The 20150-nt window shown below is 48.3% G+C and overlaps 1 protein-coding gene across 7 annotated transcripts in view; it reads right to left on the bottom strand.

Annotated features, from left to right (window-relative positions):
- rmc1 (regulator of MON1-CCZ1) overlaps positions 1-20150 on the bottom strand; it is a 63566-nt gene that overhangs the window by 870 nt on the left and 42546 nt on the right. For 5 of the 7 annotated variants that reach the window (XM_038808540.1, XM_038808541.1, XM_038808543.1 and 2 more), the window contains 2 exons: positions 11252-11320; positions 7373-7598 (listed from right to left, as the gene is read on the bottom strand). In XM_038808540.1, the coding sequence (XP_038664468.1) occupies positions 7373-7598; positions 11252-11320 (295 nt within the window). Of the gene's footprint in view, positions 1-7372; positions 7599-9368; positions 10117-11251; positions 11321-20150 lie in introns of those variants that run through there. The other 2 variants (XM_038808544.1, XM_038808546.1) reach the window with 2 other exon arrangements.

The raw sequence follows: 20150 nt of genomic DNA, 5'->3' as shown, positions 1-20150 counted from the left end.
CCCCCCCCCCCCCCCCCCCAACCAGGATGGGGTCCCCTCATCCAACCCCACCAGCCTCCACATTCAGAATCATCAGCCAACTCTAGCATGATTCCGCCACCAAAAGACATCATCTTCTCCCTCACTCCAGCCACAATTCACAGGGACCATTTCCTCCAATATACCATGGGCTACTCCTACACACCACTTCCCATGATGCCTTTCCTTGTAATCACTCCATGAAACCGCAGACAGTGTAATCCTGCCCCTTTTTCTGCTTGCCATCCCAGGCCTAAAACAGTCAGCACTTCCCATGTTTCTCCAATCTGGTCTGCTGCTGCTCCCAATATGGTCTACTCTACATTGAGAGACTAAACACTGGCTGGGTGACCACTTTGCAGAACACTTCCAGTCCATTTTTGCAAGCAGGACCCAGACTTTCATGGTATTTCAACTTGCCATCCTATCCTTGGCTGGCCTGCAGTGTTCTAGTGCTCAGTGCAAAGTTACAGCCATCTGACTAATTTGGCTTCAGAGTGAACACTCCTCCACCTCCTGGTTTTTGCCACCCATCTGTTCCTAGTTGCACTTTTACACCTGTCATTCTCACATTCTCTTTTGTGCCAGCATCAGCACCCTTCCTAGTCTTAATCACTGCCACTTGCATCCCATTAGTTGTTCTCTATCAATCATTGCCCCAACAACTCCAGTGCGCCCCCCCCCCCCCCCCCCACGTATAGATCTGACCCTATTTCTAGTGTTGACAGAATCTCCAGACTCTAACATTGACAGCATTGGTCAAGAGAAGGGAGCCAGACTGTTGGTTGTCCAGTTTTTGTTTCAGATCCAGCAATTTGAACTAAATGGGTAAATTTGCAGATACAAAAGGGTGATCAGAGGATTGATGCATAATGTGGATAAATGTGATCCACTCAGGAGCAAAAAATAGGAAGGTGGGTTATTTTGAATGGATGTAAATTGAGGTAGATACTCCAACCTTGGCTGTCTTTGTGCAACCGGTGCTGAAAGTGCAGGTACAGCAGGCAGTAAAGAAGGCAAATGGGATGTTGGACTTGTAGCAATGATTTAGTAGTAAGGTTTACTAGTGTGTGTGTATATAAGGCAGATTTTACTAATAGGGCAGTGATGAGGCCTCAGCTGGAGTATTGTATGCAGTTTTGGTGGAGGGAGTGATCCCATGAGATGTTGAGTTAGGATTGTTTGGATTAGACCAGGTACATTCGATGTTCCTGATGGGGTAGCTCACATTAGTTCTAAAGGTTTATCCCTAAAACTATGACCCCTGACTGTAGGAAGGGGTATACAGTTTAATGGGTGATTCTTTCCTTCATTGGAAAGCTCCTCCAAATGAGGCAAACCAGGAGTAAGCTCTGGTAATGTGCAAGCAGACACCAAATTAATGACCTTAGCACTATACTAGAAGTGCAGAGGAGGCCTGTCAGCCCATCAAGCCTACACCAACCCAAGAGCCTTGACCTGCCCACCTAATCCCATTTGCCAGCAGTTGGCCCATGGCCTTCCTGGACAGGTGCTGGAATATGGCAACTAGGGGCTTTTCACAGTAACTTCGTTGGTGCCTATTCGTGACAATCGATTTTCAATGTTATGGATCCAGGAAAGTGAGGCATCCTGCCTCTACCATCCTCCCAGGCAATACATTCCAGACCATCACAACTCTTTGGAAAAGTTCTCTAATCCCCACTGAACCTCCCACCTTGAACTTGTGACCTTTCAACAAGGAACAGCTGCTACCTGTATGCTCTTCAACCAGTCATCCCCTCTTCAAAGAAAACAATCCAAGCCTATCCAACCTCTTCCATTGTGTCGAGGGATAATTGGGCATGGAGGAAAGATTCCAGTCAGGCTTTACCTACATTCCATGAAGATGGAGTAACTAATATAATTTGAAGGAATATTGTAATTGATAAGATGGTGCTGGCTACAGTGAACTGGGAAATTAGGTTAAGGAATCTGTCCAGATACAGTAGCAGATATTAGCGAGTTTCAGGCTAGATTCATTCCAGTGAGATACTTGGGGGAAAGACTGAACCATCCAGAAGGGTGGCTGGCTGAACAGAAAAGACTGACAGATTGAGGTGCTTTCTACAGAGGCTGGAAAATTATCAAAGAAATGGTGAATGAATTGAACAGGCTACCTCATTGTAGATCAGGATGCAAAATGGAGGGGAACCTGAAACTAGATAGTCCTCATCCTAGGATTGGAGCTAGAGTGGTAGTTGCATCTAGAGAGGCCACAGCAAGTTGTAAAATAGTGAATTTGACTCTAAAGGAAACTATAGGGCTTAACATGTCAGAAAAATTGCTGGAATCTATTTTGTCATAGCAAGTCACTAAAATCTCAATCTGAAAGGGATATAATGTTTGTCCAATTAATTTGGAGTTCTTTGTGGAAGTAACAAACAAGGGGAACATTTGGATGTGATATACTTGGATTTCCAGAGGCATTTGACAAGGTGCCACATCAATGGTTACGATGCAAAGCAAGGGTTTACGATGAGGACGTTAGCATGGAATAGAGGATTGGTCAGGAAACCAGCAAAAATGGGTAATTTTCCAAGTGGGAGTGCCACAGGAATCCACTATGTACAATTTATATTCGATTAGGATGGAAGGATCAAATGCACAGTTGCTAAATTTATTGATAAGAGTAGAAAAGTAAGTAGTGAAGAAGACATCCTTTAGTGTCTGCAAAGTGAGAAAGGCAAAGTTTAGCAAGATGGAGTACAATGCAGGAAAAATATCCATTTTGGCAGGAGATTGCAGAATGCAGAGGGATCTGGGTGGCTTGGTACATGAATCAATCAAAGTTAGTATAGACTTAAATGAAGTTACTGTGAAAAGCCCTTTGTTGCCACCTTCCAGCACCTGTTTGGGGAGGCCGGTACAGGGATGGAACCCACACTGCTGGTCTTGTTCTACATTACAAGCCAGCTGTTTAGCCCACTATGCTACCAGCCCCTCCCATATCTGGAACACTATATGGAATGTTAAACAGGAGTAGGCCCTTCGAGCCTGCTCCACTGTTCATTTTGATCATGGCTGATCGTTCAGTGACCTATTTGCACTTTCCCCCATATTTTCATCCCTTTTAACCCAAGAACTATATATAAATTCTTCTTAAACTGTTTTGGCCTAACATCTTTCTGTGGTAGAGAATTCCATAGGCTCACCACTCTCTGGGTGAAGAAAGTTCTCCATCTCAGTCCTACACGGCCTACCCCGTATCCTCGGACCCCTGGATGTGCACACACCCACCACCAGGAACATCCTTCCTGCATCTACCCTGTCCACTTACAGTTTTGGGTTTCTACAAGATCTTCCACACACAACCAACCCCCCCCCCCCCCCCCCCCCCCCCAAATGTTCTTCTGAATGCCGGCGAGCACAATCCTGACCGTCTCAAATCTCTCCTCGTACATCAGTCCCACTATTGTTACACACACTCCATAGCAAGAACATCCTTCCTCTGATAAGGAGATCAAAACACTAGCACTGCAGTTTCACAGGGACCCGGGTTTGATTCTGGCCTTGGGTGAGGGTGTTGAGTTTGTGTTGCGTGGGTTTTCTCTGGTTTCTTCACCGTTCACAGATGTGCAGATTAGGTAGTTTGGCCATGTTAAATTGCTCCTTAGTGTCCAAAGTTGTGCAGGTTAAGTGAAAGGGTTATTGGAGGGGGTAAGTGGAGTGCTCTTTCAGAGGGTCAGTGCAGACTCGATGGGCCGAATGGTCTCCTGCACTGCAGGGATTCTATGAAAACTGCACACAACATTCCAGGTGCAATCTTGCAAGACACCCCTGCTCCTGTACCAACATACCACACTCCTCCTTTATTAGTGTCACAACTAGGCTTACATTAACACTGCAAAGTTACTTCACTGCCTGCTTGCTTACTTTCAGAGACTGCTATACAAGGACCCCCAGGTCTCGATCTATAGAAATTCAGATAATCTGCCTTCCTGCTTTCCCTACCAAGTGGATAACCTCACATTTATCTACATTATACTTCATCTGCCATGCATTCTTGCACACTCGCTCAACTTATCCAAATCATGTTGTAGGATCTCTCCATCATTGTCACAGCTCATCTTCCCACCCAACTGTCATCTGCAAATTTGGAGATATTAAATTTAGCTCCCTCATCTAAGATCATTAATATATACTGTGAATAGCTGTGTCCATGCAGTGATACTAGTCACTGTGACACTTCAAAAAAGACACATTTATTCCTACTCTTCCTATACTCCATGACTGTGGAGTTTGCACTTTCTCCCTGTGTCTGTGTGGGTTTCATCCGGGTGCTCCGGTTTCCTCCCACAGTCCAAAGATGTGCAGGTTAGATGGATTGGCCATGTTAAATTGCCCCTTTGTGTCTAAAAGGTTAGATGGAGTTACTGGAATATGGAGGCGTGAGCTTAAGTAGAGTGGTCTTCCCAGGGGTCGGTGCAGACTCAATAGGCCGAATGGCCTCCTTTTGCACTGTAAATTCTATGAAATATCTCTATTCATTTGTAAGGTTCTTATTTCATCAGTGTAACTTACTACCCCACCTATTTTAGTGTCATCTGCAAATTTGGCTGCAGAATCTTCCATCCTGTATACAAGTTGTTAATATACACTGACACTCCACTAGTCACCCAGGAAAAGACCCATTTATCCCAACTCCATCTCCTGTCTGTCAGCCAATCTTCTATCCAAACAAATAAATTACCCCTAACCCCATGTGATCTAACCTTGTGTATGAACCTTAGATAGGCTAATGAGAGGTGAGGCCATATTGGATTTGGTACTGGGTAATGAACCAGGACAAGTGTTAGATTTGGAGGTAGGTGAGCATTTTGGTGATAGTGACCACAATTCGATTACGTTTACTTTAGTGATGGAAAGGGATAGGTACATAACGCAGGGCAAGAGTTATATCTGGGGGAAAGGCAATTATGATGCGATGAGGCAGGACTTAGGATGCATCGGATGAGGAGGGAAATTGCAGGGGATGGGCACAATGGAAATGTGGAGCTTGTTCAAGGAACAGCTACTGCGTGTCCTTGATAAGTATGTACCTGTCAGGCAGGGAGGAAGTGGTCGAGCGAGGGAACCATGGTTTACTAAAGCAGTTGAAACACTTGTCAAGAGGAAGGAGGAGGCTTACGTAAAGATGAGACCTGAAGGTTCAGTTAGGGCGCTCGAGAGTTACAAGTTAGCTTGGAAGGATCTAAAGAGAGTGCGAAGAAGAGCCAGGAGGGGACATGAGAAGTCTTTGGCAGGTAGGATCAAGGATAACCCTAAAGCTTTCTATAGATATGTCGGGAATAAAAGAATGACTAGGGTAAGAGTAAGGCCAGTCAAGGACAGTAGTGGGAAGTTGTGCGTGGAGTCCGAGGAGATAGGAGAGGTGCTAAATGAATATTTTTCGTCAGTATTCACGCAGGAAAAAGACAATGTTGTCGAGGAGAATACTGAGATACCGGCTACTAGACTAGAAGAGCTTGAGGTTCATAAGGAGGTGTGAGCAATTCTGGAAAGAGTGAAAATAGATACGTCCCCTGGGCTGGATGGGATTTATGTTAGGATTCTCTGGGAAGCTAGGGAGGGGATTGCTGAGCCTTTGGCTTTGATCTTTAAGTCATCTTTGTCGACAGGAATAGTGCCAGAAGACTGGAGGATAGCAAATGTTGTCCCCTTGTTCAAGAGAGTAGAGACAACCCCGGTAACTATAGACCAGTGAGCCTTACTTCTGTTGTGGGCAAAGTCTTGGAAAGGTTAATAAGAGATAGGATGTATAATAATCTGGAAAGGAATAATTTGATTAGAGATAGTCAACACGGATTTGTGAAAGGTAGGTCGTGCCTCACAAACCTTATTGAGTTCTTTGAGAAGGTGACCAAACAGGTGGATGAGGATAATGCAGTTGATGTGGTGTATATGGATTTCAGTAAAGTGTTTGATAAGGTTCCCCATGGTAGGCTATTGCAGAAAATACGGAGGCATGGGATTCAGGGTGATTTAGCAGTCTGGATCAGAAATTGGCTAGCTGGAAGACGACAAAGGGTGGTGGTTGATGGGAAATGTTCAGACTGGAGTCCAGTTACTAGTGGTGTAACACAAAGATCTGTTTTGGGGCCACTGCTGTTTGTCATTTTTATCAATGACCTGGAGGAGGGCGTAGAAGGATGGGTGAGTAAATTTGCAGATGACACTAAAGTCGGTGGAGTTGTGGACAGTGCGGAAGGATGTTACAAATCACAGAGGGACATAGATAAGCTGCAGAGCTGGGCTGAGAGGTGGCAAATGGAGTTTAATACAGAAAAGTGTGAGGTGATTCATTTTGGAAGGAATAACAGGAAGACAGAGTACTGGGCTAATGGTAAGATTCTTGATAGTGTGGATGAGCAGAGAGATCTCGGTGAACATGTACATAGATCCCTGAAAATTGCCACCCAGTTTGAGAGGGTTGTTAAGAAGGCGTATGGTGTGTTAGATTTTATTGGTAGAGTTTCGGAGCCATGAGGTCATGTTGCAGCTGTACAAACACTCTGGTGCGGCGTGCAGTTCTGGTCGCCTCATTATAGGAAGGATGTGGAAGCATTGGAAAGGGTGCAGAGGAGATTTACAAGAATGTTGCCTGGTATGGAGGGAAGATCTTATGAGGGAAGGCTGAGGGACTGGAGGCTGTTTTCGTTAGAGAGAAGAAGGTTAAGAGGTGACTTAATTGAGGCACACAAGATGATCAGATAGGGTGGACAGTGAGAGCCTTTTTCCTCGGATGGTGATGTCTAGTACGAGGGGACATAGCTTTAAATTGAGGGGAGATCGATACAGGACAGATGTCAACGGTAGGTTCTTTACTCAGAGTAGTAAGGGCGTGGAATGCCCTGCCTGCAACAGTAGTGGACTCGCCAACACTAAGGGCATTCAAATGGTCATTGGATAGACATATGGATGATAAGGGAATAGTGTAGATGGGCTTTAGAGGGGTTTCAAAGGTCGGCGCAATATCGAGGGCCGAAGGGCCTGTACTGCGCTGTAATGTTCTATGTGGCACCTTATCAAACACCTTCCAGAAGTTCACATATACAACATCTACTGGATCCCCATTATCCACTTGGCTTGTTAAGGCAAGGGTAGGTGGAGTTAAGGTCAGAGGAGAATGAGATTTTCCAATGATTACACTGAATTACCTACTCCTTATGCTCATGTGCTTCAATACACTTGAAGATTACTGCTCATTTAAGACCACCCTCGTTTGAGGAAAACTACTTCTCTAATCTTTTGAAATAGCGGTTAATGCACCTTTTTTGTAGTAATGGGACTATTCTCCCTCCCTACCACCATGCCGAAAGTAATCTGTATTTACCTGGTGTAAAATGTGAACTTCCCCGTAACCTCTGATTCCTTTGCTCAAAGAATTTGAAGGTGGTGTAGAACAGCATTGCATCTCCAGTCTGCCTTGCTGCATCCAAGAACTTGCGTGCTGAGATATTATCATGGCTGCCAACACTTCGAACAAACCGCAGTGCACCTAGAACCTGGTGTTTGGATAGTAAAACTTCCACAATCTCATCGTTGGCTGTGGAGAGTCTCTGCAATAGTGGAATTTCAAAAACTATTCATCCTGAGCCAAGTCAATCACATTACCAACAAGAGTACAATGCATACAGTGTTAGTGCTTTCTAGAATGAGAAATTGCTTTGTCAACATTAATTTTGCATTGTTGATTAGATGGAAAGAATGACTACAGTAAATCGCCATTCATTTAGCATGTCGTTATCTCTTTTATTGAACAGCCAGGTGAGAGACCGACTGCCAAAAGACAGTTTGCTACAAAACTTTACTTGTGAAAAGCGAGCCATGGATTCAGACGATAGACTATTAGTTTGCAGTGATTTTTATTCATTTGTGGGATGTCACTGGCAAGGTCAGCATTTATTGCCTATGCCTAATTGCATTTGGTAGGTGATGGTGAGACACCACCTTGAACCGTTGCAGTCCATGAGGTGTCGGTAGACCCAGAGTTCTATGAGAAAGGAGTTACATTCTGACACTGATAGTGTGCGCCCTGGAGGAAACTTGCAGGTTGTCGTGTTCCCATGTGTATGCTCCCTTTAGGTAGTAGAGGTCACAGGAGGTTTGGCAAGTGGCAGTGTGCATCATGTAGATGGTGTTGCTGCCAGTGTGGACCAGTGGTGGAGGAATTGTTGTTTATGGAAGGGGTGCTAATCAAGCAGCTTGCTTTGTCCCAGATGGTGTCGAACTGGAGTGTTGGCGTTGCATTCATTCAGGCAAGCAGAGAGTATTCTGTCACACTTCTGACATGTGCCTTGTAGATAGTGGAAAGGTTTTGGGAAGTCAGGGGGAGTTACTCACCACAAAATTCCAAGACTTCTACAGATGTGCCATAGCCCGGGACCGCAAGGAACTGCAGAGTGTGGTGAACTCACACAAGCTTGCCATCCTCCCATAGATTCTGTATACATCTCCCGCTGCCTCAAAGGCAGACAGCATTGTCAGAGACCCCTCACATCCAGACTTTGCCCTCTTCCAGACCCTCCCATCAGGCAGAAGATACAGAAGTCTCAAGACCCGAACATCCAGACATAGGAACAGCTTCCTCCCCACGGCTACCAGTTTCCTCAATGACTCTCCCTTGGACGGATCTGTTCCCTGTAAGAACACTATTCACAACGCCCTGTGCTGCTCTTGTTTGGCCCTTGTTCTGCACTGTAACCAATCACTATTTATTGATGTACCATTGTCAATGTCGTCTGTTGATTATTCTTTTGTCTACTATGTACGTACTGTGTACATTCCCTTGGCCGCAGGAAAATACTTTTCACTGTACTTCAGTACATGTGACAAGAAATGTCAATCAAGATGGTTATTGACTGGAACTAAATGACAAGTAACATTTTGCCACAAAGCAGTCCAAGTAGCAAACGTACAGTCTTGCTGCATGTGTACACAAACTACATCATTCTCCCAAGAGCTGCAGGTACTGAAAAGTCTGCAATAAATATCCCCACTTCTGACTTTGTGATTGAGGGAAGGTCACTGAAGTATCTAAAAATGATAAGGCCCAGGTTCCACACTGAGGAACTCCCTCAGGAGATGCCCTAGGACTGAGATGATTTCCTCCAACTATTTTTTATTTCCTTTTTTTATAAATTCATTTTTTCCAATGAAGGGGCAATTTAGCGTGGCTAATCCACCTACCCTGCACATCTTTTCGGTTGTGGGGGCGAAACCCACGCAAACACAGGGAGAATGTGCAAACTCCAGACAGGCAGTGACCCAGAGCCGGCATCGAACCTGGGACCTCGGGCGCAGTGAGGCAGCAGTGCTAACCCACTGTGCCACCGTGCTGCCCTATTCTAACAACTATAACCATCTTCCTTTGTGCTAGGTACGACTCAAACCAGAGGAGTGTGTTTCTCTATCACCCACCCGATTTCCATTGACTCCAATTTTGTTAAGGCTTCTTGATACCACACATTCATTAGCATAACCCAACAGGAATCTATTGAGGAAACTATGTTAACCATGATATATTATGAAGCTACATAATCAAAAGTAGAAATTCTGGCATTAGCAGCTATACTGATAATCTTTACTTGTTAGATTTCTATGAGATTTTGTTTAAAGGGGTGAGTGAGGGCAAGGTCCTATTTATTTATTAGAAATTGAACGTTAAATTTTGTGCAGTGTTTGAAGCCTTGGATCGTATTGGTGTGGACATTGATAATTCTTGAAACGTAGCATTCATTTTTGAAGCAAGTGATGTACCTCATAGGTGAGCTTGGAAGTGTATACCATGGCAACAGAATACAACCACTGCCCTAGCCATAGTGTTATTTCTTGCTGTTTCGATTGCTTTTTATTTGCATATCGAGACAGGACTACCTCAGAGCAGTATTTTATTTGCTTTTTTTTTTTAAAAACAAAAGTCAGCCGGTCGATTGTTTCAGAAGTTTATCACCCCAGCACCTCCACTGGTAGTGTCCCAGAAATGAATTTTAAAAATACCCAATGACTGTGGAGGGAATCTTGACCCAAATCATTGCTGACAAGGCGTACAAGAGCATCAGTGCATTTCAGGGAAAGCTGGATAAACAAGAAGGATAAAATCAAGGAAGTTAATGAGGGCAGGAGGAGACAATGGAGATGGAACAACAACACTGGCAATAAATAAGTGTTGTAACTTCAATATAACAAGCAGAAACCATTTAGCCATGGACAGTCTACCTGGTACAGATATTTGGGTTCAGCATGGTAAGAGTGGATACATACGGTATATGCTTGAAACAGTTCCCCATCACAGCTCTTTGAATCATCACAAGATGTTGCATGGTCAATTCATTCTTATATCATCGTGTGAAGGTTTCGCATTTATTTTCTTCCATTTCTTCCTGAACTGGAACACCTTGTGCGGGACTGTCCTTTATTACTTCACACCAGTGACTAATTTGGAATTGTGACTGAGTGTCTGCATTCCATTATGTGGCAGGGGAAGAACCAAACATAATGTTCCCTCGACTGTTGGTCACGTGTAAGTGTTTTGGGTAGGGGGACAATTCACAGAATTGTCCCGATTGAAAGCAGGTGCTTCTCGAGACTGAAACCAGTGTTTTCTTGATCCCAACAGTTTACAATCAAACATTGCTTGCTCAGCATTAGAGAAAGTGTCTGAGCCATAATATTAACCATTTCACTTGGGGCTATTAAAATCACACGTGTCCAATTCATGAGTTACACAGCTGCTGCATTGGATACATAATAACTTGCATTTATACAGCAGCGTTAACATAATAAAATATCCAAAGGAGTTTTACAGGAGTGATTATCAAACAAATTTGACACTGACCTCCAAAAGGAGATATCAAGACAGATGACAAAAAGCCCAATCAACAAAGTCCAAAATTTGTAAGGCTTTGGGGAAAGAGAAGCATTTTCAAGAAGACAGCACAGACGTGATGTGCCAAACTGCCTTGAGGTGTGCTGTATGATTCTCTGATTGTGCAATGGATTATTTAAGAGAATGGCTAAATGGACACAATCTATTTTAAGCCAAACTTGCTTGACCAAGGGTTTAAGTTATAAAGAATCCATCAATTGACATTAAATTCTGACCAAACCAGGCTGTCTTATAGGGCCCTTTGGGAGGGTGGTCACGATTAAGTGAGAAAGATGCTGCCAGAAAGCATTAAGGGATTATTTCACCCCCAATGTGAGCTCCTACCTTCAGCATGTCCAGGGAGAGTTGATGTGCAGGAGGGTAGGTGCTCTCCAGCGATAGAAGCAGACAGGCCTGGAACATAAAAGCACATCTAAAATCAATATCTTTTTTTCCAAAATTGAACGTGACTGTTATGCATTTATTGAATGGGAATGTTAGATAGATAGATAGATAGATAGAACAGTACAGCACTCGTGGTGAGTACGGGACTGATTCCGAGAGTGGAGGAGGCCGAGTATTCGGCCATTGCAATCTCCGACCACGCTCCGCATTGGATAGAGTTGGAGATGGGGGAGGTGCGAGACCAACGTCCGTTGTGGCGGTTGGATGTGGGGTTGTTGGCGGAGGAGGAGGTGTGTAGGAGGGTCCGGGCAAGTATTGAGGGGTACCTTGAGGTGAATGATACGGGGGAGGTTCAGGTGGGGATGGTCTGGGAAGCCCTGAAGGCAGTAATTCGTGGGGAGCTGATATCCATCCGGGCACACAGGGAGAGGAGCGAGAGGAGTGAGAGGGATAGACTGGTGGGAAAGATGCTGGAGGTGGACAGGAGGTATGCAGAGGCACCAGAGGAGGGACTGTTGGGGGAGAGGCGCAGCCTGCAGGCTAAATTTGATTTGCTGACCACTAGAAAGGCGGAGGCACAGTGGAGGAAGGCACAAGGGGCAGTGTATGAATATGGTGAAAAGGCGAGTAAGATGCTGGCTCATCAGCTCCGTAAGCAGGATGCGGCTAAGGAGATTGCTGGAGTGAGAGACAAGAGTGGGAATGTGGTGCGGAAGGGGGTAGAGGTGAATGAGGTCTTCAAGGACTTTTACGGGGAACTGTACCGGTCGGAGCCAACGGGGGAGAGGAGGGGAATGGAGAGGTTCCTTGACAGGCTTTCTTTCCCGAAGGTGCAGGTGGAGAAGGTGGAGGGGCTGGGTGCGCCGATTGAGCTGGAGGAGCTAGTTAAGGGGATCGGACAGATGCAGTCAGGGAAGGCACCGGGGCCGGATGGGTTCCCGGTGGAATTTTATAAAAAGTTTGTGGACCTAGTGGGCCCCTTGCTGGTGCGGACACTCAACGAAGCGTGGGAAGGGGGAACTTTGCCCCCGACGATGTCACGGGCGCTGATCTCGTTAATTTTAAAGAAGGACAAGGACCCCCAGCAGTGTGGTTCATACAGGCCCATATCTCTCCTCAACGTGGATGCTACGGTGCTGGCAAAAATCCTGGCCACCGGGATAGAGGACTGTGTGCCAGGGGTTGTGCATGAGGACCAGACAGGTTTTGTGAAGGGAAGGCAGCTGAACACGAATGTGCGGAGATTGCTGAATGTCATTATGATGCCAGCGATTGAGGGGGAGGCAGAGATAGTGGTGGCGCTGGATGCGGAGAAGGCCTTCGATAGAGTGGAGTGGGGGTACCTATGGTAGGTGTTGGGGAGGTTTGGATTTGGTGAAGGGTTCATTAGATGGGTAAGGCTGTTATATGAGGCCCCGATGGCGTGCGTGGCTATGAATAGGAGGAGGTCGGAGTACTTCCGGCTTTACCGAGGGACCAGGCAGGGTTGCTCCCTGTCCCCCTTGTTGTTTGCACTGGCAATCGAGCCGCTGGCGATGGCATTGAGAGATTCAGAGAGGTGGAGAGGCTTGGTGCGAGGTGGAGAGGAACATAGGGTGTCGTTGTATGCCGACGACCTGTTACTGTATGTGGCGGACCCGGTGGGAGGGATGCCGGGAGTGATGGAGTTACTAGCCGAGTTTGGGACCTTCTGAGGTTATAAATTAAACTTAGGCAAGAGCGAGGTGTTTGTGGTGCACCCTGGAGACCAGGAGGAAGGAATTGGTAGGCTCCCGCTTAGGCAGGCAGGGGAGAGCTTTAGGTACCTGGGGGTGCAAGTGGCCAGGGACTGGGGGACTCTCCACAAGCATAACTTTACCAGACTGGTAGATCAGATGGAGGAGGAGTTCAGGAGGTGGGACATGCTGCCATTGTCGTTGGCGGGGAGGGTGCAGTCCGTCAAAATGACAGTGCTTCCGAGGTTCTTGTTCCTTTTTCAGTGCCTGCCCATATTTATCCCCAGGGCCTTCTTTAGGAGAGTGACCGGCAGTATTCTGAGCTTTGTGTGGGCACATGGGACTCCGAGAGTGAGGAGGGTGTTCCTGGAGCGAGGAAGGGATAGAGGCGGGCTGGCGCTGCTCAACCTTCTGGGGTACTATTGGGCAGCCAATGTGTCAATGATGCGTAAATGGGTGATGGAGGGGGAGGGGCGGCGTGGAAAAGAATGGAGATGGCGTCATGTAGAGGTACGATCCTGGTTGCCATGGTAACGGCACCGTTGCCGCTCTCCCCTAAGAGGTTTACCACAAGCCCGGTGGTGGCGGCGACCCTAAGAATCTGGGGACAGTGGAGACGGCATCGGGGGGAAACAGGGGGCTCGATGGAGGCTCCACTGGGTGGCAACCATCGGTTCATCCCAGGGAACAAGGATGGGGGATTCAGGGGGTGGCAAAGGGCGGGCATCAGTAAATTGAGGGGCCTGTTTATTGGCGGGAGGTTTGCGTGCCTGGGGGAACTGGAAGATAAATTTGGCCTTCCCCAGGGGAACATGTTCAGATACCTGCAGGTAAAGGCGTTTGCTAGGCGACAGGTAGAGGGATTCCCTTTGCTGCCCTCGCAGGGGACGATGGACAGAGTGCTTTCGGGGGTGTGGGTAGGAGAGGGGAAGGTGTCTGACATCTATAAGGTAATGCAGGAGGTGGCGGAGTCGTCAGTGGAGGAGCTGAAGGCTAAATGGGAGGAGGAACTCGGGGAGCAGATAGAGGACGGGACTTGGGTGGAGGCCTTGGAGAGAGTCAACTCTTCCTCCTCATGTGCGAGGCTTAGTCTCATCCAATTTAAGGTGCTGCACCGGGCCCACATGTCCGGGACTAGGATGAGTAGGTTCTTCGGGGGTGAGGACAGGTGCACCAGATGTTCGGGGAGTCCTGCGAACCACGCCCATATGTTCTGGGCATGCCCAGCACTGGAAGAATTCTGGAAGGGGGTGGCGGGGACGGTGTCGAGGGTGGTTGGATCCAGGGTCAAACCAGGGTGGGGACTCGCGATTTTTGGAGTTGCGGTAGAGCCGGGAGTGCAGGAGGTGAAAGAGGCCGGTGTCCTGGCCTTTGCGTCCCTAGTAGCCCGTCGAAGGATTCTGTTACAATGGAAGGATGCAAGGCCCCCAAGCGTGGAGACCTGGATCAGTGACATGGCGGGATTTATAAAATTGGAAAATGTCAAATTTGCCCTGAGAGGATCAATACAAGGGTTCTATAAACGATGGCAGCCTTTTCTGGACTTCCTGGCTCAGAGATAGGTAACTGGGTCAATAGCAGCAGCAACCCGGGGGGGGGGGGGGGGGGGGGGGGGGCATTATAGTAGTGTTTATTCTGTAACTGTATAGTGTGTTAATTTGCGTTGTTGTTAAAATGCTGGGTTGTTCATGGGGATGGGGCGAATGCATATGATTGTTAATATTATTGTTATTTTCGGTATTTTACTAAGGTGCGTCAATGTTGTATAAAATCAAAATTTCTCAATAAAAATTATTTTTTAAAAAAAAGAACAGTACAGCACAGAACAGGCCCTTCGGCCCTCGATGTTGCGCTGAGCAATGATGACCCTACTCAAACCCACGTATCCACCCTATACCCGTAACCCCAACAATCCCCCCCCCCCCCCCCCTAACCTTACTTTTTAGGACACTGCGGGCAATTTAGCATGGCCAATCCACCTAACCCGCACATCTTTGGACTGTGGGAGGAAACCGGAGCACCCGGAGGAAACCCACGCACACACGGGGAGGACGTGCAGACTCCGCACAGACAGTGACCCAGCCGGGAACCGAACCTGGGACCCTGGAGCTGTGAAGCATTTATGCTAACCACCATGCTACCGTGCTGCCCCACACACCTCCCACATGGTTTAAATACTGCCCTCAGTGGATCACACATCTACCTTGGAGAGGATAGTGAGAGATAGGGAGGGACACGTGAGAGGATGAATTGGGGTCATAAAGAGTACCATCTGCAAGAACCTGTATTTATAGGTGTTTTAAGGTACTTTACAGGAGAGTTATCAAACAAAATTTGACACCAAGCCGCATAATATTAGAGCAGGTGACCAAAAGCGGCATCAAAACATTAGGTTTAAGGAGGATAGGATCAGGGAGACAATTCCTGAGTTTAGGGTCTCAACAACTCGAGGAATGGCCACCAGTAGTGGAGCGATGGAAATTTGTGGTGCACAAGGGGTCAGAATAGGAGGAGCAGAGAGATCAGAGAGGGTTGTAGGGCTGGAGGGGAGAGATCAGAGAGGGTTGTAGGGCTGGAGGGGAGAGATCAGAGAGGGTTGTAGGGCTGGAGGGGAGAGATCAGAGAGGGTTGTAGGGCTGGAGGGGAGAGATCAGAGAGGGTTGTAGGGCTGGAGGGGAGAGATCAGAGAGGGTAGTAGGGCTGGAGGAGGGAGATCGGAGAGGGTTGTAGGGCTGGAGGAGAGAGATCGGAGAGGGTTGTAGGGGAGAGATCGGAGAGGGTTGTAGGGCTGGAGGGGAGAGATCGGAGAGGGTTGTAGGGATGGAGGACAGAGATCGGAGAGGGTTGTAGGGGAGAGATCGGAGAGGGCTGTAGGGGAGAGATCGGAGAGGGTTGTAGGGCTGGAGGAGAGAGATCGGAGAGGGTTGTAGGGCTGGAGGAGAGAGATCGGAGAGGATTGTAGGGGAGAGATCGGAGAGGGTTGTAGGGCTGGAGGGGAGAGATCGGAGAGGGTTGTAGGGGAGAGATCAGAGAGGGTTGTAGGGCTGGAGGGGAGAGATCGGAGAGGGTTGTAGGGGAGAGATCAGAGAGGGTTGTAGGGCTGGAGGAGAGAGATTGGAGAGGGTTGTAGGGCTGGAGGAGAGAGATTGGAGAGGGTTGTAGGGCTGGAGGAGAGAGATCGGAGAGGATTGTAGGGGAGAGATCGGAGAGGGTTGTAGGGCTGGAGGGGAGAGATCGGAGGGTTGTAGGGATGGAGGACAGAGATCGGAGAGGGTTGTAGGGGAGAGATCGGAGAGGGCTGTAGGGGAGAGATCGGAGAGGGTTGTAGGGCTGGAGATGAGATCAGAGAGGGTTGTAGGGCTGGAGGAGATATCAGAGTAGGTTGTAGGGCTGGAGGAGAGAGATCGGAGAGGGTTGTAGGGGAGAGATCGGAGAGGGTTGTAGGGGAGAGATCAGAGAGGGTTGTAGGGCTGGAGGAGAGAGATTGGAGAGGGTTGTAGGGCTGGAGGAGAGAGATCGGAGAGGATTGTAGGGGAGAGATGAGAGAGGGTTGTAGGGCTAGAGGGGAGAGATCAGAGAGGGTTGTAGGGTTGGGGGAGAGAGATCGGAGAGGGTTGTATGGCTGGAGAGGAGAGATCGGAGAGGGTTGTAGGGCTGTAGGGCTGGAGGAGAGAGATCGGAGAGGGTTGTAGGGCTGGAGGAGAGAGATCGGAGAGGGTTGTAGGGCTGGAGGGGAGAGATCGGAGAGGGTTGTAGGGGAGAGATCAGAGAGGGTTGTAGGGCTAGAGGGGAGAGATCAGAGAGGGTTGTAGGGTTGGGGGAGAGAGATCGGAGAGGGTTGTATGGCTGGAGGGGAGAGATCGGAGAGGGTTGTAGGGCTGGAGGATAGAGATCAGAGAGGGTTGTAGGGCTGCAGGAGAGATCGGAGAGGGTTGTAGGGCTGGAGGAGAGATCAGAGAGGGTTGTAGGGCTGGAGGAGAGATCAGAGAGGGTTGTAGGGCTGGAGGGGAGAGATCGGAGAGGATTGTAGGGGAGAGATCGGAGGGGGTTGTAGGGCTGGAGGAGAGATCAGAGAGGGTTGTAGGGCTGGAGGAGAGATCGGAGAGGATTGTAGGGGAGAGATCGGAGAGGGTTGTAGGGCTGGAGGAGAGATCAGAGAGGGTTGTAGGGCTGGAGGAGAGATCAGAGAGGGTTGTAGGGGAGAGAGATCGGAGAGGGTTGTAGGGCTGGAGGAGAGATCAGAGAGAGTTGTAGGGCTGGAGGAGAGAGATCGGAGAGGGTTGTAGGGCTGGAGGAGAGAGATCGGAGAGGGTTGTAGGGCTGGAGGATAGAGATCAGAGAGGGTTGTAGGGCTGCAGGAGAGATCGGAGAGGGTTGTAGGGCTGGAGGAGAGATCAGAGAGGGTTGTAGGGCTGGAGGAGAGATCAGAGAGGGTTGTAGGGCTGGAGGGGAGAGATCGGAGAGGATTGTAGGGGAGAGATTGGAGGGGGTTGTAGGGCTGGAGGAGAGATCAGAGAGGGTTGTAGGGCTGGAGGAGAGATCGGAGAGGATTGTAGGGGAGAGATCGGAGAGGGTTGTAGGGCTGGAGGAGAGATCAGAGAGGGTTGTAGGGCTGGAGGAGAGATCAGAGAGGGTTGTAGGGGAGAGAGATCGGAGAGGGTTGTAGGGCTGGAGGAGAGATCAGAGAGAGTTGTAGGGCTGGAGGAGAGATCAGAGAGGGTTGTAGGGGAGAGAGATCGGAGAGAGTTGTAGGGCTGGAGGAGAGATCAGAGAGAGTTGTAGGGCTGGAGGAGAGATCAGAGAGGGTTGTAGGGCTGGAGGAGAGATCAGAGAGGGTTGTAGGGGAGAGAGATCGGAGAGGGTTGTAGGGCTGGAGGAGAGATCAGAGAGAGTTGTAGGGCTGGAGGAGAGAGATCGGAGAGGGTTGTAGGGCTGGAGGAGAGAGATCGGAGAGGGTTGTAGGGCTAGAGGAGAGATCGGAGAGGGTTGTAGGGGAGAGAGATCGGAGAGGGTTGTAGGGCTGGAGGAGAGAGATCAGAGAGGGTTGTAGGGCTGGAGGAGAGAGATCGGAGAGGGTTGTAGGGCTGGAGCAGTGATCGGAGAGGGTTGTAGGGCTGGAGGAGAGAGATCGGAGAGGGTTGTAGGGCTGGAGCAGCGATCGGAGAGGGTTGTAGGGGAGAGATCTCACAGGGTTGTAGGGCTGGAGGAGAGAGATCGGAGAGGGTTGTAGGGCAGGAGCAGCGATCGGAGAGGGTTGTAGGGGAGAGATCTCACCGGGTTGTAGGGCTGGAGGAGATGCACTATATAACTGCAAGTCTTTCTTCGTCTTTTTGCTTTAACTTGGACCCCTCTGGAATTCTTTTACATCCAAAATATTTGTGATTATGACATCTAATAATAAAAATTGAAAATGCTGGAAATACTCAGCAGGTCTGACAGCATATGTGGACAGAGAAAACAGATTTAATGTTTCAGGTCTGTGACCCTCCACCAGAACTGGGAAATCTACCAACAGTGAGGGAACCAACAAGAGGGAAAATCTGCTTCACCTCGTCCATACCAATCTACCTGTTGCCGATGCATCTGTCCATGATAGTATTGGTAAGAGTTACCAACCACTTGGACCTTGTGGAGACAAAATCCCATCTTCACATTGACAATGCCCTCCATCGTGTTCTGTGGCACTACCACTGTGCAAAATGGGATAGACTTCAACAGATCTAGCAACTCAAGACTGGGCATCAATGAGGCGCCATGGGCCATCAGCAGCAGCAGAATTGTATTCCACCACAATCTGTAACGTCATGGCCCTCACTCGTATATGCCACCATGGTCACAGACTTCATGAGTAACTATGTCGAAGATTGCGTGCCAAAGAAGGGAGTACATGCGTTCCTCAACCGGAAACCATGGTTTAACGATAGATTCACTCCATACTGAAGGCCAGGTCTGAGGCGTTCAAGACAGGTGATCCTGACCTATACAAGAAATCCAGTTATGACCTCCGCAAAGCCATCAGAAACGCTAAGAGGCAATACCAGACTAAGCTAGAGTCACAGACTAACAACATGGATCTCGTCGGTTGTGGCTACAAAGCAAAGCCAAGTAGAATTTCTGTCAACAGAGTACACCTCCTCGATGAACTCAGTGTATTCTATGCTCTTTTCAAGCAGGAATCCAACAAACCATTGTCAACTGCCCCGAAAGCCTCGGACACACCCACACCTCCCGTCACAGTCTCAGAAGTCAGATCGGCTTTCTTGAAAGTTCACCCACGGAAAGCAATGCTACCCTAGCCAACCGCACCCGATGTGGTCATCAACAGTGCAACCAAGCGGCAATTACTCAACAATAACCTGCTCACTGACGCTCAGATTGGGTTCCACCAGGGTCACTCAGCTCCTGACCTCATTGCAGTCTTGGTTCAATCAAACATGGACAAAGAGCTGAATGCTACTGTAGGAGTTCCTCAGGGTAGTGTTCTGGGCCCAACTATCGTCAGCTGATTCATCAATGACCTCACTTCCATCATAAGGTCAAAGTGGGAATGTTTGCAGATGACTGCACAATGTTCAGCACCATTAGCAACTCCTCAGATAATGAAGCAGCCCATGTCCAAATGCAGCAAGACCTGGACAATATCCAGGCTTGGGCTGACAAGTAGCAAATTACATTTGTGCCACACAAGTGCCATGCAATGATTATCTCCTATAAGAGAGGATTTAACCACCGTCCTTGACATTCAATAGCATTACTATCGCTGAAACACCCGCAATCAATATCCTGGGGGTTACCATTGATCAGAAACTGAACTGGACTAGCCATATTAATATTGTGGCTACCAGGGCAGGTCAAAGGCTGGGAATCCTATGGCGAGTAACTCATCTCCTGACCCCCGAAAGCCTGTCCACCATCTACAAGGCACAAGTCAAGAGCGTGATGGAATACTCTCCACTTACCTGGATGAGTGCAGCTCCAACAACACTCAAGAAGCTCGACACCACCCAGGACAAAGCAGCCCCACTTGATTGCTCCCCCTTCCACAAACATTCACTCCCTCCACCACCGACGAACAATGGCAGCCGTGTGTACCATCTACAAAGATGCACTGCAGTAACTCACCA

This window comes from Scyliorhinus canicula, chromosome 10 (genome assembly GCF_902713615.1).
Source record: "Scyliorhinus canicula chromosome 10, sScyCan1.1, whole genome shotgun sequence".
Lineage (NCBI taxonomy): Eukaryota > Metazoa > Chordata > Chondrichthyes > Carcharhiniformes > Scyliorhinidae > Scyliorhinus > Scyliorhinus canicula.
Note: the sequence above shows the minus strand (reverse complement) of the source record. Positions and strands in the feature narration are given on the sequence as shown.